The sequence below is a fragment of the Pieris brassicae genome, chromosome 1 (assembly GCF_905147105.1).
Source record: "Pieris brassicae chromosome 1, ilPieBrab1.1, whole genome shotgun sequence".
Lineage (NCBI taxonomy): Eukaryota > Metazoa > Arthropoda > Insecta > Lepidoptera > Pieridae > Pieris > Pieris brassicae.
The window spans coordinates 1388431-1416236 of NC_059665.1; the positions used below are offsets into that span (position 1 = coordinate 1388431).

General features: G+C 34.4%; 1 protein-coding gene across 1 annotated transcript in view; it reads right to left on the bottom strand.

Annotated features, from left to right (window-relative positions):
* The window catches only part of LOC123720451 (disintegrin and metalloproteinase domain-containing protein 10), a 95463-nt gene that overhangs the window by 31562 nt on the left and 36095 nt on the right, over positions 1-27806 (bottom strand). The window contains exons 2-4 of the mRNA XM_045677059.1: positions 27011-27204; positions 24774-24840; positions 9413-9604 (exon numbers count right to left, since the gene is read on the bottom strand). Of these exons, the coding sequence (XP_045533015.1) occupies positions 9413-9604; positions 24774-24840; positions 27011-27204 (453 nt within the window). The remainder of the gene's footprint in view (positions 1-9412; positions 9605-24773; positions 24841-27010; positions 27205-27806) is intronic.

Below are 27806 nucleotides of genomic sequence, written 5' to 3' on the forward strand. Positions count from 1 at the left end.
TCCCAGTGTAATTTTTTTAAACCAGTACGCAAAGCTACCACCTTAGCACGTAGCTACGATAATGCTTGTATAATTGTAATTTTAGTTACTGTTTATACGGGTTTGATCTAATAAAATTTTACTGTAAGATACTATATCAAATTTATCGCTAATCAAAGTTTTATATGGCTCAGTTCGGAAAAATTAACTGAGTTTTCCCTGAAAGATTTTTGTCATTCAATTACACACAAGGACCTGAATATCAGTGTTGGTTTACAGAACAATAAGTAAATAAACTTTTTTAAAGCGGACAAACGGAGTCCGGATGTAAGTTAAACCGTTTCCTATGGACACTTACATTGCCAAAAGGCTCGAATTACCCTCCTGAAGTTTTAAGAATTACCCTCTTTTCTTGAAGGACCCGAAGTCTGGTTTTGAGCGTTTCGTAGTTTTAAATAATTTAAGTCACTTAATAAATTTAGTAAAATATAAATAATGTTAAAAAATGTTTCCAACCAACGTGGAGAACATAGTTTGTACTAAGAATGGATATAAGTTTATCATCGTTGCACGGAACAGAGATTGAGGCGCCAACGTAAATCACTTGGGAAAATCCTCCACCCGAGAATATGTGGGGAATTTAAAAAGGACTCCGCTAGACGTTAGCAGCCATTAATAGTTCTAGTAAAGGACATAATTTCAATATGTAGATTTCAATTTGGCGTATTTTACCTTAAAATCTAACCAAGCTACATTTTCATTAATAAATGCGCGAATACTACTAATTTAAAAACTTAAAAAAAACAAATTTGTTTCTAAAAATACCTTCACCAACCAGCAATACTTTTTTCGTAAAATTGTCTTTAGTTAAACGAATTCATAACATATTTTGGCAAGATTGAGTTAACACTTACTTCAGTAATTCTTACTTCTCATAATATATATGTGGATTTTTGCATGCGGACTGTAGTCATTTAATTTTTATAACCAATTTTATAGAAAAGCTTAAATTAACAGGGGCGTTATATTTCTGTTATAAGGCTTAAATAATCTTTCGCCTATTTTTGGGTGTATCACCTTCAAATACAGGGGCACTTCATAACAATATATGTCTGAGTTACGAGCATTACCAGTGTTACTGCAACTGTTACATTGTAAATCAACAATGTTAAAGCCAAATCAATCCAAACCTGTTAATACTAATTTATTTGATTTGCCAATATTGCCGGATCTACAAACCACTATTCGATCTATATGATACCATATTTACTATAACATAATTGTATCGAGGGCTTTCTGGCAATGTATTTGTGTAAATTTAAAAATGTTCTTATTAGTCAAAAATACATAAATATTTGCAAGTCAACGGGAATGGACATTGGAAAAATTTACTGTGCCAAAAATTAATCTGGAATTGTATAGGAAAAATATCTTTCGTATGGCAATCAATGTCTATAATAATTTGTTAAAAACATTAAAAGATCTTCCTACTAGAGTTTTCAGGAACAGGAAGGACTTAAGGGAATTTTGAAAAAAAAATTATTCTATGAATTAAATTAATTCATATTAATTTGTTAACGTTGTAATATATTTTAATAATGTGATATTTTATCACTATAAGTATTATAAGAATTGACTATAATGACATGACTCATAACTTCTATGTAAAATTCCTATTTAACAAAGACAAATTTGACCTCCATTATGTGTGGCAGTATATGCGAACTTTAGATTGTAATACCATAACATTTTTGAACCATATTCTTGCAAAAAAAAACTATTATTCAGAATTGTGCTGTGGCCAAAATTTGCATGCGTCTCCCAAACCTGAGATCATAAGTTCGACAGGCGTACACCAATAAACTTTCTATATATATATATACGCATTTAACACACACATGAACGGTGCTTTAAACACAAAAATCTAGAGCGTGTGTAGATCTTTTTTGATGACGCATTTTTCTCATCTTACAGGGAGATCGTTCATTAGATATTTGTAGTCAAAGTGGCTAGTACGACAAAACGTCAATTTCATATGAAATGATCTAATAAAAAAAAATTATCACGACACAAATACAGGAATCTCCTAAAGGGGTTTAGCGCTAATTATGTAACCTAACATTTGTTAAATTACCTATATATAAATATATAAATAGGTAACTTAAGTTGTGCAACTTAAAACAAAGTGTTCCTTTTAGTCCCTCCAGCAACTGCCAACGAACTAGCTGCTAGTTTTATTTATATAAATCTAACAAATAATCCTTTCCATTGAAAACGTGTTTTATTACGTTCAATGTGCATTGGCTTTTCATATTCAAATTAGGGTCGAATGAATAATGAAAGGGACGATCCCTAGTCAATAGTAATGAAAACAAATGCAACTGAGACGTGACCCTACTCTATACAACGTATTATATATAGAATAAATAACATACCGTAACCAAACTCCTTTAAAATGAATGGAACGATGTTATGTTTTGTGTATTCTAAAAATATGTCGTAGTATATAACGCTAAGTGACAAGGGTGTCCCAACGCAAATACAAAATCTAAATAAGTTTCACCATTTTAACACCAAAGCCTGTTTTGATTAATTTATATGTCAAATCAACGTTTGCCGGGTCAGCTACATATAGTTTTCTTGTATATAAAATATTGAACATGTCCATATTTATTGAAATACACTCGAAAATCATTCCTCTAAGAATACATTTAAACAAAATCGAGCAATTTCGCAAGTTAAACAATTAAGAAAACAGTTAATTCTCCCAGTATCAATTACTTAAAACTAAATCAATTCACGGAAACATCAATTAAAAGAATTATCTCATTTTGCAAAGCCGAAATCACACAAATATTTTCTTTACTAAAATAATTAAAAATAAATTCCACAAATTTAAAAATTGCGCCACTTATTTGTGATTATTCTCATTCTAGAGTAAGTAAGTCTAAATTGTCTATGACATTCCTATGTATTTCTTCTATAATTATCTTATTACTAGGTTTAGACCTACTTTATTACCAAATTTAATTCATGAATTAATCACCTCATGAGTTTTTAATTGTGTATTTTTTATATCTTCAGGACACTCCCCTTCAGGACAATCCCAGAAGGCTCACAAGTACAATGCCGGACTTTTAGGAGTTGTTACACTATTAAATGAAGTCGAATTGGTTCAGAAATACTTCAGTGAGCAGCTGGTTCCATATAGTAAATAGATAGATCCTATCCTATCCGATCAAATGCTAAATGCTATGTCAACATTACCCATTAAATTATTCTTGGTTGGTTAATAATTAATATTGTTAACGTACGGCGTTGTTTTTTTTTTAGTTATTAAACCTCATTTATTGCCGTTATGTCTGATCTCAACTCGTTTAGTATGTACCGTTATCGTCAATTGGGACTAAAACCATCAATTACATCTGTTTATGACTAACGGTAGTCGATTTTGGACAAACAATATTTCGCTTTAAAATAAACAATGAAATAGACGGAAATATATATCGACTCCATGCCCCATTGAATATAACATAAATAGGACATCAAACAACATAACGAGTAGCTCTATTGACGCACTCATCTTTATATATATAATTCTACTGTACGTGTGAACTCCTCTTTAACGACTGGACTGATGCTTTAGATTCACAAACAAGCCCGTCAGATGGCGCTGAAGTCAGTACTTTCATACTTTGTTTAATATCCTAATCGCTTGAAATATCATATGGGACCGGTCTGGTCGAGTCCGCTAGTTTCATATAAAAAGTAGAAATCTATATTAAACCTTGGAGAGCCATGGCCTATCTCCATAAATTTGCATACACTCTTCAAAAAACTAAAATCCAAGTACTAAAATACGGAAAAAAATAAAATTTCAAAAACCCGAGTCATGCAATTCACCAACTTTTACGATGTATTCGCCGGCACATTGTTACATTTAAAACATTCTAAATCAAAAATGCCTAAACTCTTTGACACAAAAACTAGAGCAATCACTGTTGTAGTTATAGACATACTATGTTTAATTCTTCTAAATGGGTCGGAAGATACCACAACTACCCACTGAAGTATTTCCGAACCAATTCGACTTAGGGTCCTTCAAGAAAAGAGCGTACCAATTCTTAAAAGGCTGGCACGGCGCTTGCGAGCCTTCTGGCACTGTGAGTGTCCATGGGCTTAACATCAGGGGAGCCCCCTGCCCCTTTGCCTCCTGTTACATTAACTGGCCCGGCGTGGGCGTGAAGGAGAAAAGAAGTCATACAAAAAAATTTTTTTTTTTCAAGTATTCTTTAATGGCCAGTGGGCTCACGAGGCGAAAGCCTTATAAAAATTGGTACGATCATATCTGTAGTATGGGAGCGCACACTCTTATAGTTTTCTAGGTTGAATTTTTATAAACTATGATTCGTATGAGAACCAAAGCTACCCTACCTAAAACATTTTGACAACGTCAGACATGCAACAGAGCGCCAAATTATTCCGCATCTCTGGAACTTTATTTCACAAATTTGACGGTAGATTTTAATTTTAACACATTGCCGTGCTATGAGTATTTTAATAACATACTCATCATTTTGATTGGTACATGTCAACACGAATTAAAACTTCAGCGGACGAATGGATTTATGATTTTTCTTTATTGGCCCGTTATTCGAGAAGTCTATAAACACGAAACAATATTGTTTTGTGTGTGGACTTTTAAATACTTGATAGATCCTATGGAAATTGTTATTAATGTGGAGTGTGGAGGAAGGATGGTGTCCAGTTCCAATCTAGAGGGAGGATCCGTGACCGGTCTAACCACAGACTGGCCGGTCCTAGTTGAGTCGTCCAGTTTCAGGGTATGTCATCGCCTTGATTGTGGCTATAGAATGTCGGTGGTGGAGATGGGTTGGATAGGTTTTAGTCAGACATATCTGGACCAAATCCAAGGTGCTAGAGAAGGAACCAGTTAAAGGCAATCTAAACCGACGAGCATGCTGGTGAATGTCATGAAAGTGGATGAAGCGAGAGAGGTATGTCAGGACTGTAGCGAGTAGAGATCCGTGGTATCAACCGACCACTTCGGGTAAAAGACGTGATTATGTATAAATACATATAAGAGAATATTTCCTATTATTGGGAATTCTACGTTGTCTTAAGATAATCATTGAGCTTCATGGCCATTGTAATTAAGGCAACACACTCGATAGCCTTCTGGCAATGTGTGTCTATGGGCGGCGTTATCACTTAACATAAGATGAACATTTTGACCGTTTACCACTATATTAAAAAAAATTAAGTAGATAGGCCGACGATTGTACTCATTCATTATATTTCAAAAATTTCAAATCCGAATAATCTTACTTAGCCTACATAGATTTGTTAAGTCGGCTAAAAGAAAACCATAGACAATTGCAAAAATAATACAGGGATTACTGTATCTCCTATGATAGAATGTTAGGAAACGCTGTTAGGAGTACTCTCAAATAACGCGCTTTGCATGAGTCCATATAACGTATTATGTACAAATGATATTCACGTTTAACGTTTATCGTTAAAGGGGATTTAATCGAATATTAAGAAAAATCTATGTATGTCATGAAATATGTGCGTACAAATTATTATAAAACCCTGTTGTGAGAGGGACTGAAATCGCGTAATATGAAAACGTGTTATAAAGGAGTTCACTGTACACAATTCGATTGCACAAAAACAATTCAATTCCTGCCTTATCAATTACTAAGTTTTGCAATACCGTTAGCAATCAGGACCCGCTGAACGGGATTAAACTTAGTTAAACGACCTTGCATCGCAATCCATTTGCATCGCGACACTGTGGCGAAACTTGTGAACTCCCCCCCGCATTTTAGAATATATATACTCTTAGCTGGCACGCAAAACGTTGTGTTGCCATATATAAAGATAAGTACAGTCGCTATTAAAAATGTGGGTAATATAATATTAATCATAAAATTATTCATGACAGAAATATGGTAGTGACAAAATTATTAAAAAGTGGTGGGTAGAATAATATTAATAATAAAATGATTTATGACAGATATATGGTAGTGAAAAAATTATTTAAAAAATGTGGGTAGTATAATATTAATAATAAAATTATTCATGACAGAAATATGGTAGTGACAAAATTATTAAAAAGTGGTGGGTAGAATAATATTAATAATAAAATGATTTATGACAGAAATATGGTAGTGACAAAATTATTAAAAAGATGTGGGTAGAATAATATTAATAATAAAATTATTCATGACAGCAATATGGTAGTGACAAAATTCATCTATCGTCTCCACACTAAGGAGCTCCTGTTGTGGTTAACTAGATTACAATTATTTCGCGGTACGTGTTTAAAACAATTATAATAAAAAAGTAGAATCAATGTTACTCATCAAACCAGTCATAAGACAAAGTATGCGTGAATGTGTGCGTGTGTGTATTTGAGAGTGGAGCTGAGAGTTGTGTTCGTTTTTAGAACCTCAGAGTCATGCCAAAATACGTAGTAACGCATGAAGGGTTTTTTTTTTTGGGTCAACGTATAAATACTGTTGAGTGATAGTTTACCTATTTCCAAACTATCGTATCATACAATATTATAAATGCCAAGAGACTGATTGTAGATGGGTGAAAAAAAATTCAAACTGAACACACATAATATTTATAATTAAAAAAAATCGATGTCGAAGGTTATAACACCCAACACGAGCATTTCATATGATTCTAAACAAGCGCTTTTCTCAGCAACGATTGATTCAAATAATAAAACAGAAGGAAACAAGTAGAATGTGTGTAGCCGTAATCTCGTAGCAGGAACTAATCTAGCCCGTAACCAAATTAGGTGAGAGAGATTATGTTGACCTGTGGCCCAGTTTCCAGATTGATTTTAAGGTGATGGGCAAAATAAGTCTTAGTAAATGATATTTGAATTAAAAACAATAAATATGTATTGATCGTCCGCTATAATTGCAATGGTTGGCTTTAATTAAATTACATACATAAATACAATACGTCCTCGATAGAAAAAAACACAAAGGTGACCTCTAACTTTTGCCTAATTTTGTTTTTTTTTTCAATCATGGCGAGTATTATGGAGTGAAAAAATAATTGAATTACGAAACGATTTCTTCCAGGCAACCCTAGTATGGAACAATAAAAAAAAAGAAACACCTACAGAGGGTAAATTACAAGAAATGCATAACAAATAACGAAAACGAAAACAAAATAACATGTAACACTAACTATATCTGAAATAAAGTACAATCTAAAGAAAAAAAAATGTATAAACAAAAATGTAAAAGCTAATCCAGGGGTGAAGTATGTCACAATTAACATATTTATATAATATGCATGCACATAACACTATAATTAGAACGAATTCTAAGAAATAAATACGTCATCAAAATATGACGCTGACAGGTTCTTATCTTCTTTACACAACGCCCCCGCTTCCGGAATTACAGAGGAAGGACCAAAGTATATGTACCCAAAACTCATTTCCCCTTAAACATTTCACGCTACTAATTCTAAACATACATAAACTAGACTAGTTACTTAGTAAATATATATAAAGGGTTTTAATTCAATTAAAGTTGTGACCTTTATATAAAAAAAAACTAACTAATTACATAAGTAAAAATTGTCTCTTTTTCTACAACGTACACTGATTACAGATGAGACTTAGCTCGTTATCAACAATATACTTATGATTTATTTTCTTAAAGAAAGATTTGTTCTTTAAATTTGTATTTACACTTTAAAATAACAGAGACAGACAAACGCCCAACGTAACCGTGATTCAAATGACCAACCATTCAAGACTTGTTTGAGCGACAAGTGCGCAAATTATAACACAGTCCTATCGGCTTGACTTTGTGATGCTGGAAGCGAATGCTCAGAATAGCGTGGACTGCAAAGCGCACCAATACCGCATACGGCCTCACCTGTCTTCCATATGCCGACAGCGAATTATATCTTAATTCGGCCATACAATGCGCGGAGGCGATGAGAATCTGATCGTGGTTGGTAACACAGAAGGCAAAAGATGACGTGGGCATTCACCAACCAGACGGACCTCAGAATTGTGATAAGAGAGGCGCTGGATAGAAATCGGTGGAAACAGATAGTGCGCTCCAGATGTTTTCTTACTGACCATGACTCTTCGACAAGAGCCACCGACTGAAGAGAGAGATCGATTCGAGTACAGGCAATTTCGTTCGATTGTGATTGGTCAACAGTAACTTCAGTCCAAGACGCGTTTACATGCGTCAAGTTACTACTTCCGTTTGAACAAACCCAATCGTCACAACGCTTCGTCGATGCCTTTCTCCTGATTCTTAAAAAGGTTTATTCAGAAATTTTATATTCCCCATAAATTGTCATTCTAACATCGTACTAATAATGACATATACTTTGTGTCAACGAGTCACATAATTGCTTGAAATTATATATATATATATATATATATATATATATATATATATATATATATATATATATATATATATATATATATATAACACTGGGCATCATATTATGTTAAGTGATACCGCCCATGTACAGTCTCAATGCGAGGGCTCGCGAGTGTGTTGCGTTCTTAAAGAACTCTAAATCGAATTGGTTCGGAAATACTTTGTGGGCAGCTGGTTTTAGTTTTATCATTCGTTTAGTTGCCATCCATCATCAATACGTAACATCGAATAGTTAACATAACAGTAATAAAGCAGCCTTTTTCAACTAAAACTTCGTGAAGCTAAACGGTAGCGGGAACATGTCCGAATAGTTTTCGTGAATGCTTACAAGTTGTCAGATGTTATTATAACTATTGTAAGTCCAACTAATACTGTGTAAAGAACGTGTTGATTAGATTAACAATTTTATACTGTAGCGTAGAATAGGTCTCAAATACATAGTATAGCGTTGCATCGTTGAACAATGCCTACATCTTATAAAAGAAAATAATACTTACCGAAGTCTACAGGGAGTGGTCGCAATCATTCCGACGTGAACAATTACGACGCTTTTAATTAGGCACAATTCATTTGCGTATTTTAATTGCAATGATTGAGAATATATTTACTATTTATTATACATCATATTATATTAATCGGATAAGCTATACGATTTCAATTGGATAAGTAATTTATATTCTACTAGTTATAACAAATATTACTAAAATCTGAAAACTGTTCGTGATTGTGATTAAAAACTTAAACCACACCAAACTCATAAAAACAATTAGATACAATTATACTTTTATTATAAGAGTATCTAATTACCGGAAAACCCACAATGCTGGATGATTCACTAACATTAATTACTTTTTATTAATCTAGTAGTCGAGAGCGTTTCCTTCAAAAATTAAATTATAATACGAAATTGCTATTATATGCTATAATATGAAATTGTATTAAGAAATGAGTATTAATAAACTTACCGTGCCTCCGATGCGCATAGGGATCTATTACATCCCCCTCCCGGTATATGACGGAGTGAACGCGTCCTCTGGTGTTGTTCTGGGGGAAGTATCTCTTCGCATGCTCGACGTAGTAGGAGCCGTCGTTTAGCATTATTTTGCCTTCGAAGATACCTTCTGTCACCGAACCGAACACCTTGGAGTGGGGGTCATCTGGTAATAAAAGAGTTTATTTAAAATAGTTTCAGAACAAAATCCCTAAAAGCATAAAAAAAAACAAAAAAGGTTGCTTATGGTAGTTTACAAAATGCACAAATTATTTCGTTTAAAGGCAATTAGATGTAGTCTGTGCTCCCGAAATAAAATTAATTTGGCTTGTAATCGAACTTAGCGCTTTCGGGTTATGTTATGTGTTTAATAAAATATAGTATATTATTACTAAATAAATTTTCGCGAAACCACCACGCAGTGTATTATTTTTTTTTATATTTAACAATAATAATAATAAATATTAAATAATTTTTCTTGCAAATAAATTGTGTCGTACATTTAGATCGATCCATTATAAATATCCCCACAATCAGAGCCGTATGACATGTACAATATTACAGTGCCACATACTTTTCTTCACCGGTAAGAGCGACGCCATCATGGATATTAGTATTGCCAGTAAATAAAAATTTACCATTATAAAGGGAATATTTTGCAGTCATGAAGGCTAAATAAATAATTTATTGATATGTCTTAATAAAACATTGTACTAGTATCCAGAAAATACAGTTCTACGGTTAAATAAATGAGACACAAACTTAAGAAAAACTGATATTATTTTGTAACGTTTTAAGATACCTAGCAATCAAAACCGTTCGATAATTAAAACTTTGCCATTGTAATTATGTTTCTAGTAAAGAAAAAGAGGAATAAGAATAAATACATTTTAGTTTGGAGTTTTATTAGATGTTATACGCATCAGGAAATTTGTCTGATATTTCAAATTAACGACGGTAGTACCATTTTCAAGCGCCGGCGAAGAAAATTATGTGGCACTGTACTACACTGTACTGTATGGATCAGATTCTAAAGCCTTCATACTATCGTGACAGCACATGCGTGTTCAGTGTGTACATTGTAATTGATTATTGTGGTCTAATTAACGCCTTAGCAATTAATTCAGTATACATTATCATAGGTATTTCACAATATTCCCTAGGCGATATGAGATGATAATTTACTTTTATTTTTAATATTACAGTAATAAATCATGTAAAAAATGTAAATGTCATTTTAATTATGATATTTAACAACAATAAATCTTTATAAAGCAAAAATTAAATGTTCCGATGTTAATTTCTTGTTCAATAAAATTAAGAGAACTCCAAATTGAGAGTTTATTAAGTTGTATATGTATGATTAAAAAACAGTGAAAAGGCAAGTAAAAATTACTATTTTATTGGCATTTTCAACGTTTACATATTATCCTTTGTTCCATTAGTTTTGTCTAAGTAACGATGTCTTATGTAGTTTTGCACTTTTGTGCTCATTTTATTTTTTCCTCACTGTGGTTGCCTGGAAACGATCGCTCAAAAGGGATAAGGCCGCAAGTTGTAGACCTTTTTATTGTTATTATTTAACTGTACTGTATTTAAGCAACGAAGTGTCGATAAATAAAATAAATATTACCCTTGTGTAATATTTTATACATAGTATTTGTATAAATTTCGCTTATTTCGCCCATTGTCGTTTCGTATGTAAATATTTCATATCACAGGAAACGTTTACATAAAATTTAATATTTTAATACAAGGAAAACGTGAAGTTGATTACACGATACGAAGTAAATGAGTCAAAGAAATAACTGCCCCACACCTATATTTAAAAGCTGTAATTATATTTATCATACAAGTTTGCAGAAACACTTTTGTGTTACCAACTTGTACTACAGTATTGTTTTTGTGGCTTCTTTTCTACTGTGTAAGGGAGCGTTCAAGTACTACGTCACACACTTTTTGGAGATTCTCAATCTCTTCAAATTAACAAAACCTCAATCTAATAGGCATGTAGGTGATCAGCCTCCTGTGCCTGACACACGCCGACATTATGGGTCTAAGGCAAGTCGGTTTCCTCACGATGTTTACCATTCGAGCGTAAAATACGCATATAGAAAGGAGGTACATTGGTGTACAACCGGGAATCAAACCTACAATCACACGCTGAAGTCAATAGACCACTGCTACATATCTTAAGGATTATTACTAGTTAAAATATTTGTCATAGGCTCAGCTTACTGGGGTAAGATTCAAAACATGTCTATCCATTTTTTGACTTTCGGAAGTCTAACTTAGTAAATCTTGTTCCTGAACGTCACCCATAAAACCAAAACTAGCACTGGTAACTAACAAAGAGAGGTTTAAAAGAATTGTTTGCTGAAGTAAATTATTAATCTGTCAAAAGTAATTTTCCACGTCTAATGAATTATAATGTAAAACTAGTTTAATCGTAGACCCACCCCTTTATTCTAGTAATTGAAATTGGCTTGGGCAAATTAATAAAATATGGATTAGTCCAGTAACCTTTTAGAAAAGCAATTTTGTATGTTTTTAACGACTAAACTACTGAGAGAACTGTTTCACCATTAGAATCCTTTTTGTAAATGAGGTGAAAATGCGCTTACGCCGGCCCACATGTTTGTCGAGATTTGACTGTGGGGCTGGGGTCTAGTCTCAAGGCTTATTATCCCTGAGTTACAAAGTATATATTTATTTCCTAATTTTCAAAAAACAAATTCATTGGGTAGCCCCGCCTGCGCATGTGCACTTTTTATTATCATCCAGTTCACTGTTCACTAATGTTCTAATTGCTTTGTTTTGTTCTATATGTCTTATGTATTGTCGGACCTCTTCCGCTTGCATTATCGATTTATTGCAAAATGGCTTGCCTGGAAGAGGTTGCTTGAAAGCGAAGTTTAATTTAATAATGTGAACTGTATTATATTTCGGTAAGCAACGAAGTGTTTATAAATAAATTTTAAAAATATTCTTCAGAAAATATTGCCGTCCTGAAAAGCGAATGTACTAAGAGCGTTCACTTTTGATTGGCGACACCTATGCCTTGCCACTCGACCTAGAATCCCGAGCTTCGAGTCTGCATAATATACTAGCTTAAGTGAATCGTGACACCGTTAAGTTTCTTCCTTCTTATAAAATTCTAACATCAGGAACGACTAACTATGTTTTCTTATCCTATAGTGCGAGAGGCAAGGTAGATATAATGACCAGACTTCAAGCCCACCTGTCCTATATTAAGTAAATATAGTCCCTTTTTAGACACTATTTTGCTGCTTAGCTCAGCCACAGATTTACCTTATCGCGTAGTTGATATAAGACATCCTATATATAACAAAAGTTATAGCCTTTTAAAACTCCTAATGTCCTCATAAGCAACGGTCTTGCTAGTTAATCTGTAACTCCCAAATCACGAATACAACTGCATTGTATTGAACTATATTAAATTACATACAAACGTCGGCCGCTATTGCTATTGTAATGAGCATGGCATATCACAGTGTACAGCTGTACCAGCACAGTGTGGGTGAAAAGAGCGCGTATAATTGAGAATATGCGCCATCCTTCTAACAAAACAGGCCCGTAGAAGGTCCCGACATGCCGTAACGGATCCGGATAATCCAATCGCGATAGCTAATGACAAATTAAAAGCCGCCCGCGCCGCAATGAAACGTCAAAATCAGATTAGAGTAAAAACCCGGCTTTACCGGGGAAGGCATGATCTTTTAATTCATACTTCGCTCACTCCAGTGAGCTTCCGTGCTGCCCTTTAGGCAAATCCGCGACGGCCCAAGCCGAGGTCCGAGTCTCGTCAACGCCTTTGTGCTAGTTGAGCTACGCTCGCTAAAACAGCCCGAACTGAGCTGTAAAGGCACTTAAGGCTAACAGCGAGTTCACTTCATAATGATTGATAGAAAAATATTTATTTTAAATGAAAATATTAGGGTTGTGGTGTAGATTGTAAATCATAAGATTGGTCACAACTGAATCGCTTCAAATGTAATTTTTTATCACCCCTAATAGTTAATATCGTTATCAAATATAGATTGGTCATAATTTGTCTAACATCCGGGTATGGCGTGTCAGCGTAACATAAAAAGGTAACAAATAGTTAAACTAAATAGTGACTCATTTGTTGGGGAAAGGGGAATGATTTATTAAGGGGAACCGTTCTATGAAATCGTGTTAAATACCTTTATATTTATTACGTAAATTAGACAAAACTTAGGCTACTATGTAACTTATATTGTACTATAAATACTTATTTTTTTATCTACAGAGCTAAGTTCGGAAACTATTTTTACAATATAGTATGTAAGAAACATTTTGCTCATAACAGTTATACATTTAGGATGAAAACAAAAAAGTGCGTGCGTACAAAGTATGCATGTCAGGAGTGAAACTTCTTTGCAAATTAAGTATTACTAAGGCAAAAGCCCAATAGATGATCATGAACCAGTATACGATCACTCCATGTATTTGTATATCTATATGCACACTGTTTACACACTGTATACAAACACACTACATTACACTGTAAAATTGCAACCTAAAGTACTAATATGTCTAAACGAATACATCAACCAATAGCGTGTATCTTTTCACGATCTCCCTTACTCTCTCTCTCTCTCTCTCTCTCAATCTTTCTCACTAAAACTCTCTCCTTCCATGGCACTCTCTCTGTTGATCTTGCTCACTTGCTTGCTCCTTACTCTCGCTTTATGGCTATTGGCTTCATGCTACGTTCGCCCTTCCTCACTCTCTCTCACTCTCTCTCAATCGCTCTCTTCCTTTTCTTCGACAAAAACGCTGCACATCTAATCTCGCTAATATTATTATTATTGCGTTTCATCCGTAAAACAAATTCCCTCATGAACCTAAAGAAGTTTTACTTCAAAAACAAACCAGTTGCGCTACAATCATCGATCATCATCTATCGGCGCATCGATCATTTGTCAATCTAATAGGTGATCAGCCTCCTGAGCCGGAAAGACAGACGAACTTTTACGTCTAAGACAAGCCGGTATCCTTACTAGAATCTCCTTCACCGTTCGAGCGAATGTTAAATGCGCACATAGACAGTCAGAAAAGTTTGGCCAGACCGATATTTATATAGTTTAAAGTCCTCTATAGTTTAGGTTATATACGTCTGGACTGTCTAGAAGAGACTGCTTTCAGATAAAAATCGTAATATTTTTTGTCACGTAAATAAAGTTTATGCGTGCAGTCAGTTCGAAACTATGGTTAGTGTTTTCTTTGTGTACGAATCCAAATGATATTAGAGCTATAACACACACACGAACTGCCTTAGCTTAGGCACAGGACCCTCAACTAAGTTCCTAATTACGGCTGCGTTCCAATGGATTCTTATTCGTACAGAAAACTCTTGTAAGAAAACAGCTAGATCTTAATGAGATTTATACTCAAAATATAGACACAAGAACAATCTAAACCAGCAGACTGACGGCACTGAATCAAAACAGTGAGAGATTAAAAAAATAAACGCACAAATCGTAAACGCGGTAACTCAAAACCAAAACATATAAATTGAATCGATAATTGGTTATTCGAAGGATACTCTAACAAACTCCAAGTTAAGCCAGGAATTGTAATTACTCTCATACTTGTATGCAATGAAACGGAATCGATATCGTTCGTTTCGTATTGTTGATTTTTCGCATTCAATAGGGTTACAGATAACGGTTTGAATGCGTACAATTATTAAAAATATTCAATTTGGGAGACGAAATTTTAAAACGTAATTCGATGCTTTCAACGAGCTTTCAACTTTTGTAATGATCGTTTTTTAATTATATAACACCGGCAGGCTCTCATGATGTTAATATCACCGACCATATACACTCACAGAGGGCTTGTAAATGCCTTATAAGAATTACAACACTCTTTTCTTGACGTCGATTTGGTTTGGAAATACTTCAGTGGACAGCTGGTTCCACATAGTGGTGGTGAGCGGCAAACACGCTCAGTTGTGGAATGACGAACGTCCAAATGATCGTTTGTGATCAATACTATATCATTATAGTTGAGTATAAATATACGATAGACACCGCATCGGATCTTTCAAAATAGTGGTGATGGTGCTGGCGACGTTGCTGCGTATTCCTTGAACAGGCCATAGGACCAATGTCTCAATTCTAATGGAAAAGGATGTCCAAGAGGCTCTCAAGTATTTGTATCCAAGTGTTGCAATATTTCACCCACATTTCCTGAACCCCTCATGACATCTTTCAAGAATTTATAATGACTGGTAAAATTGAGAGAAAGAGACCAAGGGGACAACACGATGGACTGATCAGGTATCACTAAACCCGGGCACTAAGCACCATGACGCGATTAACCTAGCTGAAGATCGTCATTAATGCAAGCAGCCGTGCAGAACAGACTACTCCACAACGGGGTCGGTAGTGAGCAAGCCATCAGTGAAGGAGGTTCCTTTAATTAGCAGATCCTACGCAGTTCAATAGAGTTTAGTTAGAGAGACTTTAGTTAAAGACTGCCAAAAGACTGATTTAGTTATTCAGACCCGCCTCCACACGTCTGGATATTTATTATGTGTGCTGTTCATCGCTTCGCTCTAGTATAGTTTCCGCAGAGTACGCGATAAAGGGATTATATTGGTTATTTTTCACACCCTAGGTTGCTTTATAGAAGTTTTCATATTACCCAACTTTTACGAAAATATTCGAAAGCCTATCTTCATCAGGGACAACGTAGGATTATATATAATGGTGCAAAAAAATTCAAATCCGCGTTGTTGTTCTGTAGCGAGATAAAGTATTAAAAATTTAAACAATACAAAACAGTACAATTACGATACTTTAACCGAAGTAGGGCTTCTAATATAGTATGTTTTATACATAGACAAAACATTTATTACTGACGAAACACACACACAGGATCACACCAAATAATAATAATAATAAAACAAAACATTACGGAAAGAAAAAAAGGAATAAGATACATTTTAATTGTCTCAGTACTGTGGTGCTGACGTGTTCCACAGCGCTGGTTATTCTGCCAGAGACCACAACAGTTAGTTTGCGCCTCAGATAAATAATATAATAGTAATAGCAGAAAAAATAATACTAAAAATGTACAGGCAGTGTGAGTAAAAGTCTTGGAAGATTTGTTCATGTTACTGGAAATAAAAGATAAAAATATGCAATAAATAAATAAATCCCCTGTAGTTATAACTATGAATAACCTACTGTGAGTGCTTTTGTAAAAGTCTCAATATGAAAACAATAAGAAGCTGAATAAATTCATACATAAAACTTAGATTCTGGTTAAATCAATTAAAAAGAACCTGCACTAGAGCTCTGTACCTCCGATAACAGACCGATGTTGAGTATTTGTACCGGCGATTCCAGTGCGCGATAGAATCAATACAACAAACGGCTAAAGTTGACGTCCCGTGACAAGACGATGAAGAAATCCTAGTAAATATCCTATTTTCTACAACAGCTAAGTGCTTTTAGTCTGCAGTACATTGGCATTCCCATTTTATTCAACCATTTATCTCTTCCCGCCATCCATTCCTATCCATTATTGCATTCGCTATTGTCTACAAGCGGGCTGAATCTGTACAAATCGTTGTTAAACGCTGGCATAAAAGGGCCGAAAAACATATTATCTTTACGAAGCTATGATCGTAGTTACTTTACGACTATATATAAATTATTTCTATTGAACATTTTGGCTTGTTTACTACAAGTTTTTTTTTAGACATTTTACAGTGTAATTTAATTACACTTCCGGATACGATAAGACCTATTGTCAGACTTGTTTTCGTTTAATACCCAAAAATACGTCAAACAAAATCGTAATTTGATTATGAATTTCATATATGTATATATATATTTATGAAACCGCATACCTCTTTGAATATACAGCAAATAGAGACGGGATTATACAAGTTAAAAGAGGGTAAACACGTAAATGTTACCCTTATAACCGCACACGAAAAACCTCTAAATTCTAAAGGTATTGAAGGTAAATTCGTATTTTTATAATTCACTAAAGCCATCCAAGCTATATATTTATGTGAATATTTTTGCTTATTTAAAGGACATTTTAATGAATTGTCGGTGCAAAGAAAGGGTGGAAAATATAAATAGATGAGACTGCAGGTTTAAAAGGATTTTTGGAGCCATGACGTTCTTTGTTCCTTTTGGTATTTAATATCTAAAGGATGCTTTCATGTTTATATTTTAACTAAATTAAATTCAAACTAACGAGTCCAACCAAAACAACGTTTTCAGACGCTTTCTCGTGGTCTTCCGGTTAGTAGCTTGAGCACTACACTATGGCCGTGGGTTCCAATCACGGCAGTACACACATGGATTTAACTTTCTATATGCGCACTAAACAGTTGTTCGCTTAAATAAAAACTTCGTAAACTAAATCAACCCTCAAGTGACATCCACCGAGGGCTGATAAAAATAATCGCACAAAAGAAGCGCCACTGGTCGCAAAAGAATTTCCTATAGTTAAATATCGAGTATCATTAAAGTATCGACGACCTCGGTGGATGAGAGCGGGCATCCGTGCTGATTATCTGATGCATAAACACGGCAAGTGCATCAATGATGCCGTAAGTAGGGCGACGAACTGCGATCGATGCCGCCCCCTCAACTCCATTTACACGCCACCAAACTTTTGCGATTATATTAAAACTACGCACGTCGAGTACCTACTATTAATCCGAAGCGTCAATGTACTTAGAACAATGCAAAGAAGTCGCTCAAACTATTCAAATGTACTTTGTTTCGTTACTTACTGTGCTTTCTATGTACGCGTTAAAGACAAGGATATATATGTTACACGCCACCAAACTTTTGCGATTATATTAAAACTACGCACGTCGAGTACCTACTATTAATCCGAAGCGTCAATGTACTTAGAACAATACAAAGAAGTCGCTCAAACGATTCAAATGTACTTTGTTTCGTTACTTACTGTGCTTTCCTATGTACGCGTTAAAGACAAGGATATATATGTTACACGCCACCAAACTTTTGGGATTATATTAAAACTACGCACGTCGAGTACCTACTATTAATCCGAAGCGTCAATGTACTTAGAACAATGCGAAGAAGTCGCTCAAACTATTCAAATATACTTTGTTTCGTTACTTACTGTGCTTTCTATGTACGCGTTAAAGACAAGGATATATATGTTACACGCCACCAAACTTTTGCGATTATATTAAAACTACGCACGTCGAGTACCTACTATTAATCCGAAGCGTCAATGTACTTAGAACAATGCGAAGAAGTCGCTCAAACTATTCAAATATACTTTGTTTCGTTACTTACTGTGCTTTCTATGTACGCGTTAAAGACAAGGATATATATGTTACACGCCACCAAACTTTTGCGATTATATTAAAACTACGCACGTCGAGTACCTACTATTAATACGAAGCGTCAATGTACTTAGAACAATGCGAAGAAGTCGCTCAAGCTATTCACATGTACTTTGTTTCATTACTTACTGTGCTTTCTATGTACGCGTTAAAGACAAGGATATATATGTTACACGCCACCAAACTTTTGCGATTATATTAAAACTACGCACGTCGAGTACCTACTATTAATCCGAAGCGTCAATGTACTTAGAACAATGCGAAGAAGTCGCTCAAACTATTCAAATATACTTTGTTTCGTTACTTACTGTGCTTTCTATGTACGCGTTAAAGACAAGGATATTTATGTTGCACGCCACCAAACTTTTGGGATTATATTAAAACTACGCACGTCGAGTACCTACTATTAATACGAAGCATCAATGTACTTAGAACAATGCGAAGAAGTCGCTCAAGCTATTCAAATGTACTTTGTTTCATTACTTACTGTGCTTTCTATGTACGCGTTAAAGACAAGGATATATATGTTACACGCCACCAAACTTTTGCGATTATATTAAAACTACGCACGTCGAGTACCTACTATTAATCCGAAGCGTCAATGTACTTAGAACAATGCGAAGAAGTCGCTCAAGCTATTCAAATGTACTTTGTTTCATTACTTACTGTGCTTTCTATGTACGCGTTAAAGACAAGGATATATATGTTACACGCCACCAAACTTTTGCGATTATATTAAAACTACGCACGTCGAGTACCTACTATTAATACGAAGCGTCAATGTACTTAGAACAATGCGAAGAAGTCGCTCAAGCTATTCAAATGTACTTTGTTTCATTACTTACTGTGCTTTCTATGTACGCGTTAAAGACAAGGATATATATGTTACACGCCACCAAACTTTTGCGATTATATTAAAACTACGCACGTCGAGTACCTACTATTAATACGAAGCGTCAATGTACTTAGAACAATGCGAAGAAGTCGCTCAAACTATTCAAATGTACTTTGTTTCGTTACTTACTGTGCTTTCTATGTACGCGTTAAAGACAAGGATATATATGTTACACGCCACTAAACTTTTGCGATTATATTAAAACTACGCACGTCGAGTACCTACTATTAATCCGAAGCGTCAATGTACTTAGAACAATGCAAAGAAGTCGCTCAAACGATTCAAATGTACTTTGTTTCGTTACTTACTGTGCTTTCTATGTACGCGTTAAAGACAAGGATATATATGTTACACGCCACCAAACTTTTGGGATTATATTAAAACTACGCACGTCGAGTACCTACTATTAATCCGAAGCGTCAATGTACTTAGAACAATGCAAAGAAGTCGCTCAAACGATTCAAATGTACTTTGTTTCGTTACTTACTGTGCTTTCCTATGTACGCGTTAAGGACACATTTGTATGTGATGCAAATGTTCGAAACAATATTATGAAGACAGATTCCCACTAAATGTTTCGCCGACCTAGCCACACCTGCTTAGAGGCCTAAAAGATCTATGGACTGGTTCTCTGAACGTAATATATAATAACCCTTCGTTTTGTAGTGTCATTAAGTCAATTAGCTATGAAAGTGTAACACAAAATAGATTATATTACTAAGAACGGCATAATCAGTGCCAAATCAACGTGTAAAATATCAATCAGTTTATTCTCTCCCCCCCCCCCCCCCCAGTTACACCTAAAAATCGCTTCTGCGCAGGAAAGGGCATTTGTTTGCCGGTATCTGTACATATTTGGTCGCATATGCCAAGTATGGCGTGTAAATTTAATTAAAACTATAACTAAACACAACACAAAACCTGTTCGTTTAGAGGACAATTGCATCCTCACAAGGAGATTGTTTAATTACATATTAACAATTTTTATACATTTCGTTGTACAAAAACCAATAACATTTATTCTCAATCCAATTCCAAATCTCTAGAATATATAGCGAAAAGTTAACTGCTTAAACTTAGAGCATACACACACAGTGCAAACATCGGGATGTCAAGTATGGCATCTCAATTCAGATTAAGCAATTATTTAGCAAGCCCCCTATCTACATGGCAAAGCGATGGCCATCTATGCCCAGACATTAAAACTCGAGTGGCCGAAAGCTCCCAATTAGCCGAGGACTTTGATGCCGACGGGGCAGAAATTACGAAAAAGAAATATGGTGTACTCTTGCGGAATTATTAATGCCTAGAGTGTCCTCTCGTAGCGACAATCGACCAAGAGCATACAAAGTTCTATATAGATTATTTATTTATTTCATTATTCGTATGTAATGTTACGGTGGTACAATCTAAAGTTTGCATTTTGCCACACATAATGGCGTGTATATTTGTCTTAAAAGGAATTTTAAATAGATTACATTATAGTCAATTCTATAATATGTTTACTGATAAAATTGACTGATAAAACTGACACTATTAAGATCATCAAATTAATATTAATTTTAATGCTATAGAATAATATTTTTTATCCAAAAGTTGTACATTAAGGACTATTAGATTGACAAATGATAATGAGTAAACAAAAATAGCTTTTATGTAATGTTAGTATATATAAGTAGAGAGATTTTCTGGACGTTAGGCCACAAAGAAAACGATTTTATTAAAAGTGTTTTATAAAGAATTTTGTATTATTTTTATTTCATTCAAGGGATAAAAAGTAAAATTTATTTTCCAGAATTTGTTTTACTTAACAACCCAAACATCTACTACAGAGAACGTAGCTTTTCACAACAATGTGTTCTTGAGTAGATTATATCGTTTTGGAAGTACAATAGCAAAGTTGTTCCACGCCACTTCGCGTCACCCGCAAACTTCGTACCTGTCTTACTGGAGTTACTCGGATTTTACAATGGCTTGATAAGTATGTTTGTTCGATTATGTAAGGTAGTTTTGATTTGCGTTCCCTTGACAATGTAATTATTAAAACACCTACTCATGAAACTAAATTCAATCATATCTTACTGTGCAAAATAAATTTAGAATCCTTAAATAAATAGCAGCAAATAAATGCTCAAAAAGAAAAACTTCTCAGCCTCGTAATTAAATACTTATATATTAATTATATCATAAACTGATAACCTTGAGCTTTATTATTAATTAGCATTTACATATTTATTATTTATTTTTGATTTTAGTTGGTATATTTTGAGTGTTATGTTAATAATTTATGCATTTCTTGTAATCTTTTTTTTTTCATAATAGGTTTGCCTGGAAGAAATTGTCAACCGTTGTGTAATAACATATGTAACCTGTTTTTCTTATGATAACGAATTGTAAATAAATTATAAATAGAGATGCGAATAATTTAGCAAATGGTAATATTTAGAAGGATTCCGTTTAATCCTCGCCTCGACAAGGACTCCCGACTGTATCTGCTGGAGTTTCTACGTAGATTGTTGCAAGCAAAATTGTTTACATAGCATCACCAGCATCAGCTAAGCTAAGGGTTAAAGCAAATGGAAAAAAGAATCTTTCCCCAAAAACATTGATTTTCGCCTCTGATTTCGCTAAAGTATTCAGTTGTACGAATTATCTTAGCGTTGCGCGTAACGCCCCTTGCGTGAGAACGCTAGAACGCTAAAAAAATATTTTGCAACAGCATTTTATACTTGGTCGTTTGCATACTTGTGTATCTAATTAGCCTGTTCTCAGATCTCAACCGCATACTCTCTGGGCTGGTCAGACATTTTGCGCTGATGAAGAGCTTATAAAAAAAAACTTGGCGATTAAAGAGAGTGGTTTTGGAGAGTTTATTGCCAGTTCTTCTCTTACGTTCTACGCCCTTGATTTGAGAACTGGTAGTAAATGTAAAATTAGAAGCATTTAATGTATATTTCTTCTTTTGACGTTCATAAGTGTACATTGTGTTACCTATATGAATAAATGATTTTTACTTTTCAATTATGAATCGCCGAATATAAAAAAATATGTTCTTATATTTATATCTATAAAAATGATAGTTGAAAATTGTATGACCGCTGTAACAATTGTATCGCTCTCGAAGGCGAATAATCAAATCAAATTCTATTAACAAAAAAATATTTTTTCTATGCCTACGAACTTTTCAGCCCAACTATTTTAACGTGGAACTCTTCAACAAAATTTTCAGCCAACTTATGTAAATTTATATGATGATTTAGCAAATGTAAGTACAGTCACCAATCAAGACTTAATCACCATATAAATTGTATAGAACTTATGGTCAAGATACGTATCAATGAAAAGCCTCAAGACGAAAAACATAATCAAGAGACAAATGAAATTTATCCTCATACTTTACTACATTTACAAAGACAAATCTTCAAATCCCTAATAATAACTCACGTCACGACAAGATCCGCTCACTGCAACTTGAATTTGTGAATGTACCATACATTACAAACTTTGTCCTATTCACGGGGAAATCGGCTGCTTGATAATCTAGACATACGGCTAGAACATCAATCAACACTTGATTGCTTTGAGTCTCCAGTTTTGATAATAATTTATGGTGCTATTTATGAGTTGATACAATACATTGTGAGCTTAAATGGGCAGGGCATGAAGCAAGACTGTCAGACGAGCGATGGACCATAATCAACTCTTCATCTGAGCGACCTATTTATGAAGCGTATATAATATACTGTGATTTAAAAATGTACTTGAAAAAGATTAGAGGAGAGGAGGAGGTTTACTGCCAATTTTGTAAATAGCTTAATTGTATTTCATTTTAGTTTTATGTTATTTTTAGTTGGTTGGCCATGCATGGGCTGTAAGTAAATAAATAATAAGGGCGGTTGCCCCCCCCCCCCCCCCTAATGGGAAACAATAAAGAGGAAGACCGCCACGAGATAGGCGAATGATATTTTTAAAAAAACAGCTGCCTCGAGCTGGATGCAGCTTGCCTATGACAGAAATACCTGGAGTTCCTTGAAGGCCTTTATCTGCGGAGGGGTTGTTGCACACAAATAAGAAAACAGATATTACTTAGTGCAGATAAAAAATAGTAAACTCAATTAATTATAATCTGTGAACTCCAGGTTAATCGGCGTGTTGGTAAAGGAAATATTGTGGCTTTGTATCGTTAGGGAAGGCAAAGTATTGGAACTGCGCGAGAATAACTACATCTGGCACAGGATAAGACATGCTTTACGAGACTGACGGCCAACTTTCAGTAATAGAGAGGCACCAAAAGAAGATTCCTTATTAAAGTTAATAATCACTCAATTGGAAAGCACTAGGCCTGGAATCCGGTCTTTTATATTTATAATATGAGCTTTTCAATTCGCTGCCAATGTTGGGATAACAAGTGTAAATGACACCTAAATAACTTTTAAATGACTAGAGATGCTGACAGCTGATCTATTTATTTAATAATGTACACCACAATATATATATATATATATAATACATTTTTACTGTATATGTTACAAGCTGTATATTCGAAAATATGTGCCTTCGCCTTCGTTTCCATTTGTCTAATGCATGCCACTCGTGCGCATATCATGAAACTAAATAACCGTTGTTTCTCTATTACCTTACTCGCCTCAAAACGCTTAATTCTTACCGCTCCACAAAATCATTGAGGATTTTTACATTCAATTAATTTATCTTTTTCGTAATCCTATATATAAACATTAATTATATAACAACAAGTATAATAAAAATATAGCCAAAGATGGAATACATAATTCATACAAAAACGTTCAAACATTTGCGAAAAGAAAAACTCAATAAAGATTATTAAATACATTTAACTAAGTTATACCTAATTCGGCTGTGTTATGTGGTGGTTTAAAAGTAAGTACGTGAGAGTGTGTATGTGTATAGTTATCCTAATTAACGAATTTCATTACAATAACCTAATATTTACGCCATTTCACTAAGAAACAAGAACACTATATACACAATACAATACTATACATATTTGTGACTTACCAGATACCTCGCCCGTGTATAAGTGCGATGTGTCCACGTCATGCAGCTCCCCTTGGGAACCGTGAACCTGCAAGTGTAAATGTACATGTAGAGCGGCTATAAGGGGCAAATTTCATTTATATTATGTTTTTTTTATGTCAGGCCATTTAGGGCTCATATCGTTTACGGATATGGAGGTTACAAAGAAAACATGATTGCAAATATCATACAAAACTTATTATACTGTATTATTATGAGTGTATAAGATTTTCAACTTATTTATGTATTTATTATTAGGTTGTAGATTTTCAATTTTGTTCTGTTTATAATAAGAATAAACAGAACAAATATTATGTATTAATGTATTTTCACTTCAGTATATCTCGGTCAATCAGAGTTCGGTGTGCGTCTTGGCAAAGGTCTCCTTTAACCCTTTCCACTGTTCTCCACTTTGCAACTCTTCTCCTGGTGATTAAGGAGTTCTGAAGCGATGCTATATATATATATATATATATATATATATATATATATATTATGTTTTTCTTACGAAACCGGAAAATAAAACAAATATGAAAGAAAACACATTCTAAAACAACCTAATCAGGAAGCCTTCCAACCACGGTCCCACCAAATATCAGACCACCGCCCTCTATACCCTATAACATCCTGTTAAGACTCCCGTAAATAAAAACTGTAATACATTTTGTCATACTATTTAAGTATCTGAATCTCATTCTTAGATATGCACTCTAGTTTTAGGTAAAAATAAAAAAGTTATTTCTATGAATTGCTTCTAAGATGACGAAGTCAAAAGCTCAGGTAAGCTCAAAGGTAGTTCATACAACTTTTTAATTATGAGAATTCAAAACCAAATTCTTATTTTATTCGGCGATATTTTGTTAAAATGCATTAAAGTTCAAGTATAGATACGTTCAAGTATATATTTTAGTGGGTGCATGGCCGGCCTTTGAGGGAGGAGTCACTTTAAACAATTCTTAAGACAATCCGGTCCGGTGGTGGAGAGGCTGGCTATCTGTCACTCAGGTCTCCTGTTACAGAGACCAGTCTCTCACATACACTTCCAAATGTTATCATCTTAGTTTAATCATAATAACCTTCTATGTATGTATATGTGAGAGAAGAAATAAAGATTATTATTATTATTATCTATTAAATTGGAGATCGTTTCTCCCAACCGGAGTCGATTCCACAATTACCTAGTTATTTATAAGGTAGTTACCAGTATTTTATTACACCTACAGCCCGAGTAAAACGGCCACTGATTTTAGGGCCGTGTGTATGACGCTTAACCTGTTAATTATGTATTCATTATACTGTAAGATACGAAGTACTTAGATTAGTGGGGCAGTCGGGCGGCGGCGGAGAAGCTTATACCGCCGCCGAGCATGTTTGATACATAATTATAAGGAAAGTGTACAGGAAATGATGATGCAGGTCACATGATGACTGTGACGTTCAAAAATAGATTTATTAGCACAAAAGGTTGGTAACATTTTGTTAAGACAGAATAAATCATCAATTATTTAGAAAATGGAACAAAACAGACACAAATTATATTAACTATAATTTCATTTGTTCTATGTTTATAACAAGTTTCCATAGAAAGCTCAAAGTACTCAAAGCTTGCTCATTAGTGGATCTTCTACTTTCACGTTAAAACCTTATTTTCTCATGAACATTTATAAAACATAAGAATGTCTTAGTTATGATAATAAAGCATTAATTGTAATGCAGCATTATATATTTAAATTAATAACGAAATATATATTTAATTTAATTTTAAATCCGAACTATTTCGACTTTCTCATATTAGAAAAAAAACCACAATTTATATTAATAATATTTTATCTTATAAGATCGAAACGAGGACCGTTTTTTTGCATTCATTAGTACGCACGTATAACGCGTTAGACCCGGACCGCTTTATATGACATCGCGTTGTAGGAATAACGGTTTTGCATTTGAAACAATTAATTTCATAAAGTTATTTAGCTTAATTTTATAACAACACAATTGAAATACGTGCAAAGGAACGGAAAAATAATTATGGACTGGAAACCATTATAAATTTCACACTACGGAAATATAACCTGAGAAATAGCGCGTTTTATGGAGACCGGGTACTGTATTAAGCCACAGAGATAATACTTTATTAAAGTAATTTTGATACTTTATTCTACTAAACTTCGGTGACATTTTCAAGCCAGACTAATTACCAACTGCCCTCGGTCCCTTACCTTAAAATCATCACTAAAGGCTGAGAGATCGCGTCGAAGCCGCAAATTGAACCGCCGCCCATGCGCATTGAAGTTAATTCGCAGATCTGGCGGGTCGACGGAGCGGCGCGCGCGTAGGTGCTGGAGATGCACCTCATCATGATTGTAGTGCACCTCCTCGTAGTTATCCACGTACTCACTGAGGTGCCGAGACGCTGTAACATAATACAACATAGTTAAAAGAGATTTATTACATAATACTACGTTATTTAATATTCCCCACTGTCTGTAGAAGTCTTTCCGTAGTCTCACACTTGCTGTACTCGAAACTTCATGTATATTTCTATGACTATGCGCTATAAAAACTAGTAATAAAAGGAGCGTTATAGTCAGTGCTGATAAGAACTTAGGACATTTTGTTTCATTATATAGAGAGTGTTTAGTTGAAGTCGCTTTGTCTCAATTTTTAAGGTTACACGTTTGGTCTTCTGATTGATGACTTTTTCACGCGAATGTACCACATGCCATTTTTGCGTGTAATTTCTTTTTTTTGCCTTAAGTTATATGAAGCGATCATTTATAGAGTTCTACTTGGAATAATAAAAATAGATAACTGCCAAGACATGTGACGACTACAGCGCGTATGCTGTGCACATGTTACTGTATCATTAAACAACAAACTATGATTAAAATTCATCATAACTTTTTCTATCACAATTCCAAAACTTATAAATTAGTTTCAAACCCCAACGTTTGTACAGCAGTAACAGTTTGGAACCAGCTGCTATTCCAGGTATTTCAGAACAGTTACGACTTA